We start from the raw sequence: 22523 nt of genomic DNA, 5'->3' as shown, positions 1-22523 counted from the left end.
TCCATCTTCATAACATGTTACAACAACTAAAATCAGATATCGAATAGCAGAAAAGGAAACAAACTGCGACTGCAATCCGAAAAGAAAATAGCCATCCGAGCAGAACAAAGACTTCGATGTCGCAATCACGACTTGAAGATGGCATGTTGTATATATTTTGAAGCTTTCTTTGTTATGTCGTTGTTAAGGTAATGTATCACTTTATTCCTTGTAATTATTACAATCAGATTACGTCGATCGATTGATATTTTTCCTTTGCATTAATTGTGGCATTGTTAGTCGCTTAATAATGGAAGACACATAATACAAACAAGGCAAGTCAAAGACCTAGGACTCCACATAGATACACGACTCGCATGGAAACAGCATATCAAATCAATAACAGACAAAATCCAAACTAAGTATAGAAAATAAATTAAAAATATACAAAACGATCACAAAACCAATCTGGACGTATGGAATATCACTATGGGGAACATAACAATGAGCCATATAAGCAAAATAGAGACAATGCAAGCTAAAACTCTTAGAACAATAGTAAACGCCCCATGGTACGTTAGAAACGAGGACATTCGGAAAGACCTGAGAATACCAACGGTCAAGAGGGAGATTAGCAGATGTGCAAGAAGGTACAGAGAAAGAATAGCAACGCGCCCGAACCGGCTGGTAGCGGAAACGATCGACACATCAAGCATAGAAAGAAGACTAGAAAGGAAACACCCAGCAAATCTCATAAAGGATATAACCTAACAAACACGAAGATGGTACCCCGCTGGGGGTAGCCGCCCACATGATATCAAACAGCCAAAAAATTCTACCAAATGTCCAAATCGGACAAATTGTAAATGTAAACAACTAAATAAAAAAAAAAATAATGGAAGAAGATATCGGATGGAAGAAAAGCGTACATTACAGTTATATTACGTATTTTGACACACGTATTTATTTATGGAGAACTGATAGCCATATAAATGCATTGAATGTACGTATTATACATGTATATCCTAAACATCGTAGATAGTAATTCTTTAATTGCGTTAACAATACATGAATTTACACGAGGTTCGTTGTTCAAAAAATAATTTCTTTATTTAGAGACCGTTTACCTTTTTACGTTTGCATTTACATTTACCAGGACTAATCGAAATCAACTTATCTTTATTATTAATCTTAATTTAATTAAAAAATTTTCTAACCGCAGAAGTTTCCCCATTTTTTTCTGTTTTCGAAATCGACGCTCCGATTCTTTTACTTCTAGCTCAGACATAGAATAATCATATCAATACGAATCATGATCATTACGAATTACTGCATTGCATTATTCAGATTACGCAAGCATATCATCCATTCTAAATTCTACATGGAATTAACAGGCTCGAATAGATTTTACATATTTCATCCTTCTTTTTCGTGTTTGTATATATTAACTTACCAATAAAAAGCGTGTAAGTAAGAAAATGCTTCTCATAAATAGAATTATATTGCAAAAAATTTCTATATTTTTCCTGTAATATAGGATTTTTGAAAATACCTGTCTTGTATTTTAAAACGCCAGATTGACGTAGAGCGATTTTCAAATTTTCATTTCGAGTAAAAATTATAAATTATGTTCTTCGTTCTTGCAAAAATAAGTAGATGATCAAAGGGTTAAAGACTATATTAAACTTACCGCATTCACATTTACATATATACATATCTGCATTGCGCAGCACGTGACCAAATACGTGCGAAGAAACTTTTTTCTTCATAGTGTTTGGTAATGCAATCAAATCGATTGTTTACTTTAAAGTAAGCTGAGTATCACATTTTTATACCATTATCCAGAATTAATTTTGTCTTTTGACTACTTAAATTCATGTCTTTACCTACAAACAGAAAAAAAATAATTACATTATTACAATATCAATTTTATTAAAGGAGTCGTAAGATCAAGTTTTCTATCAACTACTGAATTAATTTACATTTACCGATAAAATATCAAAGAAATCGATTGTTTCGTATGAAGGTAAAATTCGCTCACAAGACACTTTGTTTCCGAGGAAAATAAATTTGTGAATTTATTGTTAAAGTGAAGTCTTAGGTGGACAAATTTTATTCTACATTATCTTCACAGATAGAGTGACCTCCTGCCGATTATTTAATCCTGTCCAAGTCGGAATTAGCCATGCTCAAGTATACTTGATAAATTTCCGAACTCGATTTTCTCGAAAATTAAGCCGAAAATGAAAAAGAATTTATTCTATACATTTTTTTTATTTTTCCACGAGGAATCACGCTTTTACATGTTATTCGTTCGGACCCGGTATGCACCGCAATGTCGATATCATATCGACGACGGCGAATGCTGTATTTAAATCTGCACCATGCTCATAGATAGCGCTGTATGCACATACGGTGAATTCTCTATGTACGTCTCAAACGTGTAACGTTGTTAAGTTTCATAAAGTCGTGTGTATGCGTCGAAACGAGAAAGACGAGAACAACGAAAGAGAAAGACGGGAAATCGTTCCTGCTACGACTCTACGATCGTTGTTTTTTCCGTGTGTTGCCGTGTTCGCGACATTTATCTACATTTACATTGTTCGTTATTTCCTTTGGCGTCCAAATCGACCAAAAGTAGGTTGTAGTAGGGCGCTGTGGCCCGAATTTTACTAACTACACCATGTCGGAGGATCAAGTCAAATCTCCGATCGACGGTATTCTTCCGTTTTTACAAAGCGTAAGTAACGAAAATTTTACTTTCATTTTTGCTACGTAAGTTCCGTTTTATTCGTCTACGATTGATGCCCCTTAATTTATTTTGTTCTCTGAACGTGTTCTAGTTTTTGAAAGGACGTTGCTTATTTCCCTTTCGTTCTCGATCACTTTCATTTTCAGTACCGCTGGCAAAAAAGTATCAATGTAAAAATAATGACACAAATGTCAACCATTTCGGTCGGTGATTTGATTATTATACCTGCATTTTTCAAGAATTTATTTCGTTATTCGGTCTCGCTTGTATGGCTTGACTTGGGTTTGCTCGCAATAGCAGCTATGAAATACAGAATAAATATTAACCATTGACCGATATTTTCGCCGAGAATTTATTTTTGGTGCATGCATCACAGTTTGCTTATTCGATGCACGGCTTACAAGCCGTTTTTCCGTCTCATTTCTAGATGCGGATAAATTATAGGCCCAGTTTTATATGTCAATCATCAAAGTGACATGTTCCCGCGTTCATTCGTTAAACGTGATTTGGCAGTATGTATAATACACACGAACAGCAGACTCACGTTATTTAATATATATGTACAATGCGACATTATATAAATGTGTAATTATTGATATGTATGTTAAATCGTAACTGTGTAGAAAGTATTTTTGTCTTATTTTCTTAACAACTTGCTGGTATTTTGTATACCTGATTGTTATTAGATATTTTTGTTTCATTATATAACATATACCATTGTAAAGAGCATATAAACAAGCAATTTACATATTTGAATTAAATTATAATTCATTGAAGAATTGAATTAAACAGATTGAATGGCGGGATCCATGGCTTGCATTATTGTTAACTTTCCATATTGCTGTCACAATGACTGCATTAATGACAAGAAACCATGCCAATTTTCAAATTATGTTATTCCTTGCTCTGTGTAAGTATATTTCGTATTAAAAATAATTTATTTACTGTACATAGTTATCGCAATGAAATGTTCATGTTGCAGTACTTTTGGTATATTTCTCTGAAAGCATCAATGAAGTTGCTGCGTCTAACTGGATGTAAGAATCTTTAAATTACTAAGGATTATCATATTATTTTGATAAGTATTTGAGATAATATATTTATTTGATTTTAATAGGTTGTTCTCAAGGCAACAATATTTTGATTCCAATGGGCTCTTTATATCTGTAGTGTTCTCTGTGCCTATCTTGATGAATTGCATGATTATGATTGTAAGTAGATAAAAATGTCCAGTACGTTTAAAAAAACCTATATATATTTTTTTTAATAGTATGTATTGTTTCCATGATTCTCATCTGTAGGCAAGCTGGCTTTATCAATCTAGTCAATTAATGACCAGTTTGAAGAGAGCACAATTGAGGCAACAAGCAAGGAACCGGGAAATGGAAGATGAATCTGTGAACACAAATGGGACTGTTGTAAGAGAAAAGCAAGAATAACGTTCTAGTCCAATAATAAGGATGGAAAACACGAAGTATAAAAATGTAAATTACATACTATGAAACAAGCATTGGCTTGTTTTTACCTCAAATAGCGTAGTATATAACAGCATTGTAAAATTTGGCGAATATTCAACATAGCATTTTTTTAAAACGTCTGCCGACAGAATAATTACTGTCATTCATATTGAAATTGACTAGCTCCGCTGTCGGTTGGTTGTCCTTCCAATATTATGTCGTGTATATATAATGATTAGAACGTGAATTCAGAAGCTTGCAAATAATTTATTTATTCAAAATCAACGATGTGCTAAATTGCGGCATGGCACGCAATTTGAAAATTACAAGATATTATATAATTCTCAAGAGAATACTGTTATCTTATATTAAGGTACATTCCAACGGTTCTCTACTTTTATTTTAACATTGAAATATTCATTATGGATCAGTGTTCTTAAAACATTACCGGTGTACTTACTATTGTAACACATATTGCTTATTGCGAAAACTGATAAAGAAAAGGCATAATTACGTAATAATGGCTCTAGATATATATGTAAGTATGTATGCACGTGTGAATGAGTATAATTTTCTCAGAACCGAAGTCTTGAAAGATGTAACGAATATATTATATCTACAGTTAAGAATTTCTTGTGTTGTACATTTGTGTAAATGAACAATTTCTTGTCGTTGCAATATTTAACGCGTGATTAAATTTAAGTAATAAAATATTTCTTCTTAATATTGCGTATTTCTCTTTTTTTGTATCAATTTTCTATCAATAATGTCATTATTTGCTTTCAAACTTAATTCTGATATACCCAAATATTATCATAGGAGCAATAATAAGATGTAGCATAGATTTAACACGTAGTAATTTTTTAAATCAAAAACCAAACCAAGGATTTCTTGTCATTTCCTGTATTACCGACTCATTACAAGATTATGATACCAGATAAAGTTAGAGATGATTAGGCAGATCGCCGGTGCTTATGGGCAAAATTGTGCACCAAACGTACCGGAGAAAGAAACGTGTGTATAGTTCGTCCATCTGATCGCTAGAGGCAGTATTTCATGGACCGTACATTTGGCTGAATTTCGCGCATAAGTATCAGCCATCTTCCCACTGGTCTCTTTTACAACACGGTCGTGGTTACAACTTACAATACAATACGACTCACCTATTTCGAAATAAGCTCCGATATGTATACGAAAATCTTAAGAACCGCAAAGAATTGTAAAAAAACTGCTCCGGAAATCTGTACAAACGTTTCAAAGAAATTTAACTATACGTCGTTTTCTCTATCATAAAGAAATTAGTGTTTCCATAACCAGTGTAGTTGAAAATAATCGACAGTTACGAATTAATGTACTATGAACCGTTTGGATGATCCTCCGGGTCTCATGAAAGGCAGAAAACCATCTTTCATTGGAATGAACGGTATTTTTCATTACGTTCTTACCATTCTTAAAATTAATAAAGTTTTTCCTTCCCAAAAACACTTATCGTATTATTATTTTTCCTTCTTTCTATTAATGCATGTATTATAATTGTAGAATGAATGACATTCTATTAAGCCAAGTTTTATTTTATTAAGTTATTAAATTGGAAGAGAAAATTTCTTTCATATTTATATACTTTAAAATTAAATTTTGGGAGATATAATAGTCGTAATTTACTTGTTCTTTAATAATTTTTAGGTTAGATTACTATACATAAAGTTTAGTTATTAAATCGTAATTTAGTCTGAATTTTAATTTAAGTGTTAGTTTATGCTGAAATTAAACGTAGATAATTTATTATATATTAGGTATAGAGTACAATACTTTTTACTAAATGCATAATTTGTTTTTCAGGAGGCCCAGAAACAGACGATCAACAACGCTTAAGATTTCAAGTTGAATTAGAGTTTGTTCAGTGTCTTGCAAATCCAAATTACTTAAATTGTACTTTGGACAATGAGCAGTATATTTGTTATAACAACCAATGTGATCGTTATGATAATACTAATAATTATTATTTTTCAGTTTTAGCACAACGTGGATATTTTAAGGATGCAACATTTATAAATTACCTTAAATATCTGTTATACTGGAAGGAACCAGAATATGCAAAGTATTTGAAATATCCTATGTGTTTGTATTTCTTAGATTTATTACAATATGAGCACTTTAGAAGAGAAGTAGTAAACTCTCAATGTACAAAGTTTATAGATGATCAGCAAATTTTATTATGGCAACATTATACCAGACGTAGAACAAGACTGTTACAGACTGCAGCAGAGCAAACGCAACATGCAAATCCTCAGAATAATGGTATTGTACAACCTAAAGTTCCTTGAGTAATATATGAGAAACTCACTATTAAATGGGTCCATGAGAACTACAATATTAAAATAGCGTTATATAATGTTGTCCACAACTGTAGTTCCTTATCAGAATTGTTTTAGTTATGTTTTTTGGCTGTGATAAGTCATAAATAAAGTACTTTTCTATGTTCTCAATATATCTGTGATTACACTTCTCCCTCTTTCCTACTATCTGTTGCTATATCATTTATTCATATATCATTTATTAGGAAACTTAAAAATATTTAATACTATACTTAAAATAATAGGTGTGGAAATAAATTCTATCCAACAATAAAACTTCCATTTTGCATAAAAATCTGAAAGAATTTATTCATGCACCTAATAATTATAAAAAGACATTTTTATAAATAAAAAAACAATCTCTCTTAAATAAACGAAGAACATTATAATAATTCCAATAATAATAAGTATCGAGTTTAGAGAAGTATAATATTGTAAACATTCTGTGAAAACAAACTGAAATAAAGGCCCTCCACTTGTAGAATCTGATTTTGGACGAACGATGCTGAAACATGAATAGCTGTTCATAAATGTTTATGACTCTTTATGCTTCAAGACTGGAAAAAAAGGGAAATTATCGAAGACAAGGATAGAAGATGCGAATTTTAATGATTTTAGTAAGTCCATTCTCTGTATTCATTTATAGAATTTAATTCATCTTGAAACATTGTACATCTTTTACATAAAGCTTTGTATAAATAAAACTTTTTCTCACTAAAAGATGACAATAAAAGAATATATTTACGACAGAGTAATGTAAAGTATGTATATATCTGTATGTTTCAATAATTATTATGTAAAACTAATCTATCTTTACAATACTCAATTCTTATATTGAAGTTATTACAAGTAAATGCAAACTTTGGCACCTATTAGACATATAGATATATACAATTATTAATATAATATTGATATCTAATTAATAAAGAGAGAGAGAGAGGAAGTTTGATATTACTTCCATAAAATTTTTCAAAATTAGTTTCATAATTGTATATACAAATATATTTATTTAATATACGAATTGTAATATATCTAAAAGAGCTAATAAACTATTACGCTCCGTTATTTCAGCCTCTAAACTGCAAATATTCAGAAATTTATATCACTCACAATTCATTGTCTTAACTTTTAAGCATTATATAAATTTACTTTATGGTAGGCAGTGACAACTGATTGTATTGTAATTTTTCTAAAATTCTAAATACTGAACTTAACATATAATAAATATTTGTCAATATAAACTATTAGAAAATTCTAATATACGTGAAGAATATAATACACAATGATACATGTTTATGAAAACAGCTATAAATTTATAAAAAATATTATATTATTTTTCATCCTTGCAATTTAAATTCATATATAAAATATTTTCTAATTATAAATTAAATCATTATTTTAAATCCTTAATTACACGTAATCCAACTCAATAAAAGATATCATTAACAATAAATCTTTGCGATAAATAATACAAAATAATCACATTTTGCAACGGAACGTCAATAATCATAATGATCGTCAAACTGTCGGTTATAATTCATCGATATAAAAATGTGGCATTAATTTCTTCTATATAAAACTTTAAAAATTTCAATCAGAATTTTTATTTTCCGAGAAATTCACTAATATACCATTTCCTGCGTCCACCCAATCTTCAGAGAATAATTTTGCTCTAAGTATCTCCCTTTCTGAAGCATCTTCAGTAGTAGATGCATCTTCATTATTTAAATTCTCATTATTCTTCTTTTCTCTCCTTTTTACAGTCAACAATTCGGAATCTTCTATCGCGTCAGGTAAAACTTGACTTAAAGTTTCTGGTAAAATTAAAACAACTACTCCAGATCCTAAGCAGAGCATTCCAATTATTATTAATGGAATGGTTATTGGAAAATGCTCTCCCTAAAAAGGAAAATTGTATTCATTGTTTTATGCCATGTAAATTTATATTTTTTTAAATATAACTTTTTATTTAGCTTAACATTTTATTTAATTTTTTAAATAATTTATTTCACATACTCGTGTTGAAGTAGAATATTTTAGAGAGGAAGTAAAAATTCGTATTGCATTGAATTTAATTTAATAGTAGTGATTTTATACGTTCCATTTTAATTCTAAAAACACAGTATGCAAATCTTACCGATAGTATGTGTGGCGTGCACAAACTACCAATTTTTGCAAAAACGGTGCACAAACCTAAGCAGGTTCCTCGCACAACAGTTGGAAATATCTCAATCGTATACAAATATGTTATGGAAACGGTACTCATCACTGCTACTCTTCCGAACAAGGACATAATGGTCTTCATGAGATCTACAAAGATGATACACGAAATTAGTAAGAATCTACAAAGTAGGTACTTATATCGAAAATTAATCAATTTTTTCAATGTATAATGTCTACGCTTTATATGTTACAGAAATTTTAATATACGTATTTTAATACGAAATATTTCTCGTTACAATCACGTACTGGATGTAATGGTGGAATTTGAAAAGATAATTATAGCTGCAAAAAAGATGCAAATTGCACCAGTAATTGATTGATACGCTGACATCGGTAGTCGTCTGCCATATCTAGACAATATGAAGTAGAGAAACACGTAAGATGCAATTTCTAACGCTCCTCCTAGCGCAAAAGTGACGTGTCTATTGATCGCCCAAAGATTCGGCTCGAGCGTCATGAAGACATAACACGCTATAGAAGACGTGAACCTAAGACAGATAATATGAATTACAAGTTTAAAAAACTGTAGTATTTATAAGAACAAATTCGCATAAATATTCACAGTCTAATTATATGAATTTATATTAAGAATATAATTTTGAAGTGGTCAAATTTTGAAAAATTTTTACCATTGATAAATGATCACAATGCCATATTTTTTTAACAGCGTGGATTTAAATAGTTCTAACAATTCTTCTTTCGTTTGCGCGTTACTAGATTTTTCTTTGACTTTGCTAAATTTCTTCTCGTCATCCTTATTTGACATTTCTTTTTTCGCTGGGGTACGTAGCTCTACGATGTCGTAAGTATTTTTCATGGAAAGTCGTTGATTACCAGCAGACTGTGATATCGATTTCGACTTCCGATGGCTCTTCGACTTCGATGGACCATTCCTCTTATTTGTTTCTCCATTCTCACATTGTGCAGAGTCCGGTTCCGATTCCGTTTTAGGCAGCTTACTTTCCAAGTATTCAGATATTTCTTTCAAACTCGTTTCTAAAAAGTGTATATACGTATTAATATAATGTACATTTTTAATAATAACGATTCATATTTCCTTCATCAAAACGATATTGGTTCCAATCTAGCGAATATTTCCAATATAAATTTTTTATCATACTTGAAATTATAAAAGGAGACTTATATTAATACCATATTATATTATTGAGTGGTAACATAAATTCACCCTGTTTTTATATTTATTATATAAATGGAGAAAATGGGCAGAATATGTTACAACCCAATATATTACATTGTACTATCATACATTATACCTTGTATAACATAACATGCTAAGAAAAAAATAGATAGAATTTTTCAACAATTTTTGTCTTTTACTTTGAACTTTTTGTCGAGCCGCATCCGTGTTGCTATTTAGTAAATTCGCAGCTTCTTCTTTCACTTCGCTATCGGTTTTCGATTTCTTTAGGTCTGCACATGAAACACGTGACTTTCGTTCCGGTTTAACCGGCGTCGCGTTCTCGGAAATGTTTGTCTCCGTTTTAACATTTTCCCTTCGCGATCTAGTGCAACAGACATTGTATTTCGTGATGCGTTCCACTGCCATATCTGCTTCCGTGATTTTACCCTTTGCTAGTAGCCACCTTGGTGATTCTGGTATTATCCTGAAAGCAATATCTATTATAGTTTCCCAAAAGATGTATTTCAATACTAAAATCTTATTTTTCGTTCTATTAAAAACAATAATAATCTACCAAATGTAGAGCACAGTTATAGCAGTGGGAACTGAGACAGCTAATTGTAAAATTCTCCAATCGGGTATAACGTAACTAAGTGCGGCTAAGAGCATCAAACCAATAGCCCACGCAATTTGCATAACTAATGCAACGAAAGTCCGTGCTTTCACAGGAAACAGTTCCAAAGAAAGGATGTACGTCGAATTTTGTAGACCCTGAACAAAAACTCCTTGTAGTCCTCGAAGAGCCAGAAACGTGGGATAATTCTGAAATGGACACTTTATTCAGCAAGAAAAAGGAAATTGTTCTCGTCAAGTTGGTATTCAACGACTGTTTCTTTATTTCTTTCTCGTTTTACTTTCCATATCGAACAAAAGATTTAATTAACACAATACATTTATTTGATTCATTATTCCACTTATATGCATTCAAATAGATTTTTAATGTAAATTAAGAGCGAAATAACGTATCAGTTTCCTTTTTTTATTTGAATACAGTTAATTTTTATCTTCTGTTATCATTTTCAATAAATTATAAAATTTGATAGACTATCTAAAAAAGAAATTTTGATAAAATCTCCAATTTAGTTCAGTTTTTACATAAATTAAGAATTAAGTTAAAATTTACTTGTTCGATTTCTTCATAATTTTGAATTATTTTGTTTAAATTGAAAAATGTCTATACCTGCACAACATATAGTGCGACAGCCATCGTGCCCTGAGTATAAAGGCAAATCGCTTGAACCGGAAGTCTTCCTATTCGATCTGCTAAAAGTCCAGCGATACAAGCGCCCATTAAAACCCCGATGTAATAAACTGTCGGTCCAAGAAACGTCAAATACCGTTTCTCACAAACTAAACTCCATTCTGTTACTACGCTATTTTCTCCGAATTCAGTTGCAAATTGATACTTGCTGAAGCACAAGTCTGTACTCGAAGATTCCTTAAGACCGGAAGTCTCGTTAACTGCAACAGTCACGTTGCCAAGCTCTTGGCAACCATATATTCGTTTCGTTCCATTCTTTGGCTGTAATATGCAAATGAATCGTTTTGTAAAATTTTAACTAAGTAGCTGATGCTAACTAAATAATTCTATATTTGTTCGACACTGTGTTAGACATTAGAACATTGAGAAATGAAAATTAGAGAAACCTCTGTTTAGTAATTTCGTTTACATAACACTACGAAAATAATGATTAATTACATAAATACATATAATTTCATATGCAAGACGATAAAAAAATAGTCAAATTTCTATTTACATAAATTAGTTTCTTACATAAACAACAATAAGAAAACTAATAATAAGAGTAATTAATTATATAATTAATTATGTAAATTTATGAATTAATTTTGCGTTTTTGAGTAAGTTAATGAATAATTTGAAATTCAAAGGGAGCCTCAAACTTCGCAGAAGACAAAAGTTAGCGAATTATTCGAATTAATAATTCATGACATTTCTCAAGATGTATGTTCCTCATTCACCAGTTGAACACTCAATATCTTACTGTTTTATTTGGAATAATTTATATACGTGAGAGAATGATAGAGTGTAGTTATGCAGAAATATTATTCAAAACTTTGTAAACTAAAGCAGAACACATACGTAAATAATAGTAAATGTCAAACATTTCTGTGATTGTAAATAAATGAGTCACTTGAATTTAGGTCAAAAGAGTGTTAGAAAGAATGAATTATAACAATCACTATTATAATACCATATGTACCTGCCATATAATTGATCAAATTAATAAGCTATGAAACGTATATAAGATATAATTAATGAAAAAAGAAATACCTAGATAAGTGAGACAAAAGAAACTTACCTGACAATAAAATTTAGGCGTATAATTGTGAAACACCGGGAGCGCGTGGCTCATTGCAACGATGACATAATTGATGCCAAGTAACAGCACGATGACTACTTGAAAGCATCCAACCTTTACTTCCTCCGCATTCATTTCTTCAAACAATCCTGTACCAATTCTGTATTTCACAGGATATAAATCACGAGAGATGATAATCACAGAACAAAATTGAATAATAATAGTGTCTTAATAAATTCACAATTTATCATACAATTCACAAATGAACAATGATAGTCCAACCAAGTGAAGAAATCAATACTGAAATTCCTATTACACGAAGAACGATCCACTTCTCCATTTGTAACGCGAAAATACGAAATGAAATGAAAAAGAGAGTAAAGAAGAGAAAGATATGCGTAAGAATGAGATTTTACAGAGTTAAAAGAAGTTTGATAAACGCATGTCGCTGTGAGAAGTGACAAAATGGAAATTCGTGGCAACAAGTGAAACTTGTCGCGGAGCCCGAACAAAGTGTCATCGGTGAGGGTAAAGCACGCACTAACAGAGACGGGGTCCTCTCTCTCGAAGGATAGCGAGGAACCGATTCCTAGCGCTGAATCAGAGAAGGACAGAAACCCGTGCTATTGTTTTACGCTTGGCGACACGTATCCCATTAACGCACGCACGTCACGAGAAAACGATCTTCTGTCAATAATAATCGATTTTTAAATTGACGTAATATGAATTTTGTATTTCTGGGAAACACGGTGACGTGGCCGCTACTTCCGGAGTCTGAATGGGATGCAAGAAGAATCATAAGAGTCTGTGAAGATAAGGAAATATGTTTCTTTTCGTATACGTATATATGATTGGCTGAAAATCCGAATGGTGTAAGTTAGATCATTGATTTTTTATGTAAAATAGTTTTCTGCGTTTATTAGCATAAGAAATTCATTATGTTTGTATAAAACATAATGCCTAAATATGTGAATGTACATTCGTAATTTGCATGAATTATCTTAATTCTACATAAATATCCGTTTACTATAATAATCGTATTACTCGATTAAATATCATTCATATAATTTGTACTGTAATCTTCTATCATTTAATTCATATAATCATTTACAATCTTAACTTTATAATAAACATCGTATTATTCGATTAAAAGTCGATTAAAATTGCAGTATTCGTAAAAAAAGAATCGTATTATTCATACAAAAGAGATACAACATTTTCAAGAGAATGTGTAAAACAGCATCAAGAAATGTAAAACACATAGTATTTACATGTCGTCCAATTGACACGCGCAAATTCAAATGCATAAATTGAAATAATAGGCTGACTGGGTCTATGAACTCTTAACGCGCGTTTACTTCATTCTATGTTCACCTGTATAGGTTGCAACAGAAAGTCTCGTTGATAGGTATTGATCGTTTCATTTTATTCTATCGTTTTTCCCAGCAAAAATCTTCCTTACGGTTGAATGCACGCAGCATTTCAATCACCGATTTACTATTTGCTTTTCTTACATAATTTATTATCCACTTTGTAGTCCCCGCCCTGATTAATTATGTCTTAATTTACTGTTAATAAGATTTAAAACATTAACATTAATAAGATTTAAAAAAAAATTAACAAATTAGAAGCAATAAGTTCTAAACTTCTTCCTTATGATTTTATAATTTTTCACTAAATAGGATAATCAGATGACTTGTAATTTGTAATACTTGTAAAACTATTAATATCAGCTTGATTGTGCAAAAGGATCTTGATCAAGCCCTTATTTAAATTCAAAATCAAACGAAACGTCAAAATTCGATTTCAGAAAGTTCCAAATAAAAGAAAATTAAAATTCCAAGCAAAAAGATACGTTCTTAGGTTATGTTTCCATGCAAATACATTTAACAACGTGCCCTGACAATAAAATATAAAACCCTAGGAAGATCTTAAAAGACCAGCAATCTCCGGCTTGATCAGAACGAAATTAGTATCGCGTCATAAATAAATGCACAAACAGTTGAGAAGGCATAAAAACCTATCCGGTGTCGTCTTCTTACCATGCCATACTTAGGACACGGTTATCTTGATGGAGGGGTACCAATCATCATAGTCCATGCGACGGTGTTTCCTTCGTTTCTGGAACTGTTTCTGTATGCGAAGAACATCACGTCCGGTCCCGAGCGCATCCTGCCTTTCATTACAAGCTCCCCGTGTTCGCCCAATCGCCGATTCCAAAGGAAACCCCAGCTGAATCCTCCTGCTGGCTGTCCTTCGTCTTTCACCGCAAATCGAACCTTGTCATTAGCATCGTCGTCGAGGTGATCGTACCTCGGCCATTGTCACAGCCGCTACTTCTGAACGACTTTCATTTCCATTCAATCGTTTTAAACCAATCGATTCTCCACTATGTTGGTGATCATCTATTTCTGTTGATACATGCTTGATGGTTCCAGAGAATGCATTAACTTGAGATGGAAGAAATACTGGATAGATAAAAGTGAAAGTAGGAAAGTTTTATATTTTTTATATTCACGGTGCTGATTCATCTTTCATCATTGAATTATTATTATTGTATAGAGATATTTTATGAGTCACAAGTTACAAGTTACTAGTGCTAATAAACCATTATTATTATTATTTCCATTATTTTACAAATTTTAAATATCGATAAATTTATCGATATTTGATGTATAAACCCGTAGTAAAAATTTTCAAAAAATAATCTGTTAACATTCATTAACTCTATTCTTTGTCCGACAAACCTACATGGTAGACAGGTAAGACTCATTATGACGACAAATGATTGAAGAACAATTTAACGATCGCAAACGATTGAATGGTAATGAAACCACCATTCTAAGCACAATCAATAATGGTATAGTGACGACAGTGAACCATAAAATTGACCACGCTTACAGATATCGATCGAATGAAAATAAAAAGTTATAAATAATTTTATGGTCTGTCACGTATATTTACATTTTAGTTCATACATCATTTTTTCATATATAATTTTTTATGATATATTATAAATCTATACTGATCATATGAAAATTACAAGAAAAAACAATTTTACAATTTATTACGTTATCAATTAATTCTATATTAACAAAGTTGTCTTTATATTTGGTTTTAGAGGTAAGCGTGTATTTTTTCATCCTTTTCAAAATTTTCAAGATATTGCTCATCATAATGTTACAATATCGAAGATTGTAAAATATTGCTTGCTTAGTAATATCTTTATATCTTTGATTTCCGTAAAATCATAAACATGTACTTATCATGCTTTTCTCTTGTGATTTCTATACATAAATATATATTAATATGTATATATATGTATGTACATAAATATGTATGGAATATTTAATAGTTCATTATTAAAAATTAAAACACTTTTTACGTTAGACAACAGTAATAGAAAAGCAACAATTCGTGTCAGCAATAATACCCATACTTCAGGCCAAATTCTTGAATCGTTTTTGATATGTAATATCCTCACGTTCAGTTCAATTCTTGGCATCAAACGAAGCATAAATACACATTTTAGATTATAGGTCTTACAATGTGTAAATGGTGAGTCTGTGCTCATTTCAACCAAAAACCGTTTTTCATTAATGTATGACGTTTTTGGTATTCTTCGTATTAATTTCCTTATTCTTATTAGTTATATTACATTTAATATAACAATTCGTTTTTTAGATGGTAATTTAACAAGAGTTACTAAGAAAATTATTACAAATATTTTCTTCCCTATATTAATGTCAAATATCAATGAAATTTGATATTTATAAAACGACTATCGTTTCCTAACAGCTACATATATACTAGCCTTTAGAACAATATGTAAAATGCATACTTTGACAGACTAAGAGAATGCTCATACAATAGCTCCAAGAAGTATTTGCACACCACCATATTTGTTACAGTATTTACATACTATTAATTAGATCGAAATATATTAAATGTCATATCATGTACTTTAGAACCTGATAAAAAGATCATTCACGCACCTTGCTGCCTGCCATTTAGTGATTTCACTATCCTAGTTATTAGTTTTTATGAAAGTGCAAATACTTTTTGTTCCCACTGTACATATTCATAAATACTTACATATGTATATCTTTTCTTTCACGCGCTCAATTCGAATAGATCCTCTAACAGCCGTAGCCGTGACTATACACACAGTGGGCCAGTGGCCGAGCACGTATCGCGTAACCTGAAGAGATGGCCTGGATGCCTTTTTTCGTCGTGTACCGTTAGCGTAGAATAACTTCTGCGATCATGCCACTTATTTTACTTTGTCCCCATCGTTCACCTGTTCGATTGTATGTTACGACCTGTGCTCTATTAGCATCAAGGTTTAACGAGAATAGGAACCGAACGAGTTTCTCCCGCGGAAACGTTGTTCAGTCCAGTTCTCGTTGCTCACTCTGCGTGGTCAGTTGAAACGATCCCATCGATACTTACAAACGAATCGGCGGGAAACAAAACATAAAATACAAAGAAAACACATCAACGATCGTTAAGGCATTCACTGATATTCGCAGGAAGTGATTAATACATCGGAAGTGCAAGATGAGAGTTACGCTCGCCTTAGCTGTAATCCTCATTGTTTGTATCAGCGTAAGTAATCCCTGAATATACTTAATCTTCATATTCGATAAATTAATTGTGACATCAGAATGTACGTTCCCGCTATTTGTTAGTCATCGATCACGGGAAAACGTGATCGGACATTTTTATTTGGTTAAAGATTTATTTAATCACTTTAAAATTATTAAATGTGTAGACAAAAAATATAAATCCCAGAAGTAATCAAAATTATAATTTTGTATAATCATAAGAATTTATTTCTTGTTCTATACATTTGTAATTCCAATTAAATGTTTATTAGTAGCATCTAATAAAAATTCAGATATCTTACATTAGAGTACAATTTTACGTAAAAAGTATAGATATTTTTTCAAGAAATTATAATTTAATATAATGATTCTTTCCTTTACGAGTTCGTAATAATTTATCTCTGTAATGCTCGACAGATTCAATGCGTTGAGAGCAAAGTAAAGAAGACAACACAGTTGTCTCTACAAAGCAAAGAAACGAACGTAGTGAACTTCATGAGATTACTCGTGATGAGACTTGTGTTTGGAGTTGCATCGGCGATGGGTCTCGGTGAAAATTTGTCCGGTGTGCTCGGAGGGATTTTCGTACCTCCTGGAGCAGATGATTACAGTGACTATGCCGATGATGATTTTATATCAGATTTGTTTTAATAATAGTGCACGTTAAAGAGCAATTCGAACATACAATTGTGAACATCAATCGGTTCGAATTATGATCTTGCATTTGATTCTGTTTCGTCCTAAAATTGCTGCACAAAGTCTCAACCAAAGTGTATGTATATACTTGCGTTTTTATACCGTTATTCGTCATATTTTCCGTATACAACACTTGAAATATGCAATAACCGAAGATGCATCATTAGCGGTCTCTACTATCACCTCCTGTTTTATTATTGGTAATGAAAATACTTCTGATTCGAACAACTTAATATTTTTATGCGCAGAAATAAAGATATATTGTTTATTCTTATCTTCAAATAATTACACTTGACTATCTTTAGAACATTTAGTTAAAGTGAATTAGAAATTTTGGTTAATTTATTCTAAATTTAAAATTAATTCAACATTTCTCTTAATATTTTTATTAACTGAATCTATGACTAAATCTATTGTATCACGCTTCTTATGACAAACAGTAATTATTTTATTATTATTTGTAAATAATATTATATTATTTATATTTATTATTTATTTATCAGCATAATTATGAAAAAATGGAACCTTGCGTAAAAAGGCGTCTTATATTAAATATGTAATTTAAACTGCTCTTTGTACATATTAAGGTTTTAGTGAAAAGACAAATCGCTACTTTTATTTGTTTTCTAATATTACAAAATTATGTACCTAAAAATTGTTTAATTTAAAAATAAATTGAAAATTATGTTCTTAAATAATTATGTAGATGAACATTTGTGTTTCTTGTAAGATTTAAAAACAAAATAGATTATCAAAAACAAAATATATATATACATTTTATAAATTATTTATTTATAGAAAGGTATAATCATTTGTTAGCTTAAATATATGTACATATATTTTTGTACTAAAGTATTTTTCGTAATATAAGTTTATACATAAGTTGGCAAAGTAATTACGTATATGTATCATAATAATTTTGAAATTTTTATTCATAATAAATCACCATATAATATTCGATAAATATATAATATGTATATGCATATACATTCTGTCAAAATTGATACAAATGACAATATTCGCGATTACAATGTTGTCCTTATATACATTGCAGTTAATATAAAGAATAGAAATTTATATGTATATAACGTAAAAATATGTTGTTTTTTCAATGTATAAATTATAAATGAATGATATAATGTATTGTTTAATATAACATAGATAATAAAAGTGTATGAAGTATATTAGCATTTTAAAGATTTGTGAAAAATAAAATAACCTAAAATTCTGATTTAATATCTTGTCCAATGTATTTAAAATGGAATGGCAAGAAGTATTAGAAATTCTTACACATCAATTAAAACCTGTTTTAAAGAAAAAGGTAAAACGTGAAGATGAACTTATGTCAATTTTATGGAATGATCAAAATATGAAGTAAGTAACAAAATTTATCATAAAGAATAATTAATATTTTTTATAAATCTATATTACTTGTTATTATTTTTTATTTATTATTATTGTTAAATTTATATTATTACATTTTACTATCTAAAATTTTATTTTATTTGATGTTTAGGAAACTTGTGTATTTATGGTTGGAAGATCATTATGACAGGAAAGAATGTAAATCTATTTCCAAAGCACAAATTTTCAAGAAAATGGGTAATAAAGAATTTCAGGAAAAAAACTATATTAAAAGCATAGAATTATACACAAAATGTGCATTGTATGCTCCTGTAAATAGTTGTGAATTGGCAGTTGCAATCGCAAATAGATCTGCTTCATTATTTTATTTAAATAGATATCATGTGAGTAAAAAGTAAATAATACTTTAAAAATATGCATCAATATATAATATATTTTAATATTATGTTACAATTTTCTTTTTATGTGCATTTTATGCATGGTTAATACAATTTGATGATAAGAAGGATTGCATAAAAGATATTGAACTAGCAACTAAGTTAAATTATCCTAAAGAGTTGCAGTATAAATTGTATTTACGCGCAGCACAGTGTTATTTGAAATTAGGCAAACAGCAATTAGCTAAAGAAACACTTTCCAAGATACAAAAAATGATTCATGATTCTGATTATATTGCACCTTCTATGAAAGGTAAATAGTAAATGACTATGATTACTAATTTATGATAATTTCTTTATAATCAAATATTTTATTAACTTCTAGGTAGTATTGAAAAAAAGATAAATAATATAACATTTGCTGAGTCGTTTCAACAAAATATTGTACAAAATTTTGTACAAGATATTGATGATTTGTTAAAATTAAAATCCCACATTACGTTTGAAGAAAATACTAATTTCCCTAATGCATCTGTAGCTATAGATAGAATATACAACCAGGAATTAGGAAGACACGTAATAGCAAATAAATCTATTAAGAAAGGTGATATTCTTTTTCTGGAAAAACCTGTAAGTTTTGTGGTACTAAGTCATGATACATATAATCGGTGTCCACATTGTAATTGCCAAAACGCAGACATTCCTGTTCCGTAAGTAGGACGTTCACTTTGATATTAAATATTTTCTCCACAGTACAAAAGATTTATGATATTATATTACTTCAGGTGTACAACATGTTTAAATACCTTTTATTGCAATGAATACTGTTCAACTAAAGCATGGTCTTTGTATCATTGCTGGGAATGTCCAGGAAATCAAATGAAACTTTGGGAAGAAATTGGAATAGGGCATTTAGCCTTAAAAGTTTTATTAACTTGTTCAACTATGACAGATGAAATCAAATTTAATGAAATACAAAATTTAGTTACTAATTTCGATAAATTATCTATGGATGAGTTAACAGTATATGGAGTTGTATGTATATTTCAAGATGAAAAATACATTAAAGAAAAAATGTTTTGTGTAATTATCTAATCATAACTTCTACAGACAGCTGTTATGCTCACCATATATTTATTGAAGTATACAAACTTCTTTCAATCAAGTAATCTTGAAGACTGTTTAAAGAAAAAATTCCCAAATAATTCATTGAACACTTCGTTTAATATTTTAACAACCAATGACAAGCAACTTTATGTAAGTTCTTTACTTTTACGATATATTCTTCAACTTATTGTTAATGGACATGCAATTACAAAATCAAATACACTATTAAGAAAAAATGACTCTTCTATGAAACAACAAGATATTATAGCTACAGGAATTTATCCTTCTGCAAGCATGATGAACCATTCGTGTGATCCCAATATAATTAACATGTAATCCTAAAATTTATTTAATATGTGTATATATATATATATATTTATATACTTCAATATCAAATACATTTGTCTTATTAAATTTTAGCTTTGTGGGTCAATACCTTATTGTCAGAGCTTCGAGAGACATTGGTCAAAGTGAAGAAATTTTCAACTGCTATGGTACATTATTTAAGACTGTATCTTGTTTTAATTGTGGAAGGAACTTACTAATATAATAAAATTGTCATTAGGGCCACATTATAGACATATGACAACAGAAGATAGACAAAAGATTTTAAAAAGTCATTACTGTTTTACTTGTAAGTGTAAAGCATGCACTCTACCAAAATTACAATATTTTACAGTGAGTATGAAAACTATTTTCGATTTTTGAATCCAGTTTTGTTATAATGTATATATTGGGTCACATTATAATTGTATAATAGGATTATAATTACAGGAAAGATTTAATGCTGCGAAATGCCTGAAATGTAATGGTCCAGTATGTAATATAAAAGATTCTATATATTGTTTGGATTGTGGTGACAAATCTCAAATTTATTCCCCAAATAAAATAATACAAGCTAAAGAAATTTTTGAAGCAGCCCAAGTTTCTGTTGATTTAGGAAAAACGAAAGAAGCACTAAATAAATTAAAAAAATGTTTACATATTAGAAGAACAGTGTTATATGAATATAATGAAGATATTACAGATACATTAATTCTTATGGGAGAAATATATAAAACAATGGGTTTGTATGCTCAAGGATAATATAGTAGTACAATAATGATAAAATTAATTTTTAGGACAATGGATAGATAGCATAACATGTTTTGAAAACATACTTGCAACAGTGAGAGAAAAATTCGGTTCCTCTAGTATAGAACTTCTTAACCAATTAAATGATCTTACAGATATATGTCTTATATATCTAGAAAAGAAACTAAATATTAATACAAACACATATAAGTAAATATTTTTGCAGTTCTCTATAAATTATAAATATTTCAAAGTTATAATATTTGTGGCTTCTTGTTACAGAAAGATACTACAGAAAACTCAAAATTATTTAAATCAATTAGAAGAAATTACCAATTTTAATTATGGATCGTGGAATAAAGTTTATGAAGAAATAAAACAAAAGCAAAAGAAAATCGACTATTATATGCAAAATTTAAATGAATAAATAAACATATTTTCTAAAAATGTGTATATTTATTATTTCATATATGTACTTCCTTTGTATGTATTATATATATATATATATATATATATATATATATATATATATATATATATATATATATATATATATATATATATATATATATATATATATATATATATATATATATATATATATATATATATATATATATATATATATATATATATATATATATATATATATATATATATATATATATATATATATATATATATATATATATATATATATATATATATATATATATATATATATATATATATATATATATATATATATATATATATATATATATATATATATATATATATATATATATATATATATATATATATATATATATATATATATATATATATATATATATATATATATATATATATATATATATATATATATATATATATATATATATATATATATATATATATGGAGAGAAATTTATCTTATCTAAAACAATGAATACATTCTAATAAACCATTTCACGATGTGCGTAACGAGATAATTTATTACATATATTTACGAACATCAATGACAAAAA

General features: G+C 29.4%; 5 protein-coding genes across 7 annotated transcripts; 4 read left to right on the top strand and 1 right to left on the bottom strand.

Moving 5' to 3' along the window:
• The first annotated feature begins 2398 nt into the window (after window positions 1–2398).
• Window positions 2399–4914, top strand: LOC100742772 (transmembrane protein 18). The gene is made up of 5 exons (XM_003486033.4): window positions 2399–2719; window positions 3524–3641; window positions 3714–3768; window positions 3849–3942; window positions 4033–4914. Exons 1-5 carry the CDS (start codon window positions 2663–2665, stop codon window positions 4168–4170), a joined length of 462 nt encoding a protein of 153 aa, XP_003486081.1. The 5' UTR covers window positions 2399–2662; the 3' UTR covers window positions 4171–4914.
• Window positions 4915–5205: 291 nt separating this feature from the next.
• LOC100742653 (mediator of RNA polymerase II transcription subunit 31) lies at window positions 5206–7246 on the top strand. Its single transcript, XM_003486032.4, has 4 exons — window positions 5206–5611; window positions 6028–6117; window positions 6199–6486; window positions 7025–7246. Exons 1-4 carry the CDS (start codon window positions 5545–5547, stop codon window positions 7060–7062), a joined length of 483 nt encoding a protein of 160 aa, XP_003486080.2. The 5' UTR covers window positions 5206–5544; the 3' UTR covers window positions 7063–7246.
• Window positions 7247–7749: 503 nt separating this feature from the next.
• LOC100742536 (solute carrier family 22 member 8-like) lies at window positions 7750–14889 on the bottom strand. Its single transcript, XM_003486031.4, has 8 exons — window positions 12288–14889; window positions 11147–11488; window positions 10481–10728; window positions 10104–10390; window positions 9395–9761; window positions 9012–9253; window positions 8680–8852; window positions 7750–8441 (listed from the first exon to the last, which is right to left on the bottom strand). Exons 1-8 carry the CDS (start codon window positions 12420–12422, stop codon window positions 8133–8135), a joined length of 2103 nt encoding a protein of 700 aa, XP_003486079.1. The 5' UTR covers window positions 12423–14889; the 3' UTR covers window positions 7750–8132.
• A 1493-nt stretch (window positions 14890–16382) lies between these two features.
• Window positions 16383–17857, top strand: LOC100742413. Its single transcript, XM_003486030.4, has 2 exons — window positions 16383–16895; window positions 17312–17857. The coding sequence occupies exons 1-2, from the start codon at window positions 16848–16850 to the stop codon at window positions 17543–17545; spliced, it is 282 nt and encodes a 93-aa protein (XP_003486078.1). The 5' UTR covers window positions 16383–16847; the 3' UTR covers window positions 17546–17857.
• A 738-nt stretch (window positions 17858–18595) lies between these two features.
• LOC100741210 (SET and MYND domain-containing protein 4) lies at window positions 18596–21953 on the top strand. 3 transcript variants are annotated; one of them, XM_012394665.2, is made up of 11 exons: window positions 18596–18964; window positions 19107–19338; window positions 19462–19645; window positions 19718–20042; window positions 20118–20367; window positions 20443–20771; window positions 20860–20933; window positions 21005–21117; window positions 21214–21505; window positions 21561–21723; window positions 21796–21953. In XM_012394665.2, exons 1-11 carry the CDS (start codon window positions 18849–18851, stop codon window positions 21938–21940), a joined length of 2223 nt encoding a protein of 740 aa, XP_012250088.1. In that variant the 5' UTR covers window positions 18596–18848; the 3' UTR covers window positions 21941–21953. The 3 variants fall into 3 exon arrangements, with proteins under 3 accessions (XP_012250088.1, XP_024220213.1, XP_024220214.1); XM_024364445.2 differs by having other exon boundaries at window positions 19459–19645; window positions 21796–21950; XM_024364446.2 differs by lacking the exon at window positions 21561–21723 and having other exon boundaries at window positions 19459–19645; window positions 21796–21934.
• The last annotated feature ends 570 nt before the right edge of the window (window positions 21954–22523 follow it).

The sequence above is a fragment of the Bombus impatiens genome, unplaced genomic scaffold, assembly GCF_000188095.3.
Source record: "Bombus impatiens unplaced genomic scaffold, BIMP_2.2 scf_0096, whole genome shotgun sequence".
NCBI lineage: Eukaryota > Metazoa > Arthropoda > Insecta > Hymenoptera > Apidae > Bombus > Bombus impatiens.
This window is presented reverse-complemented; position numbering and strand designations above follow the sequence as displayed.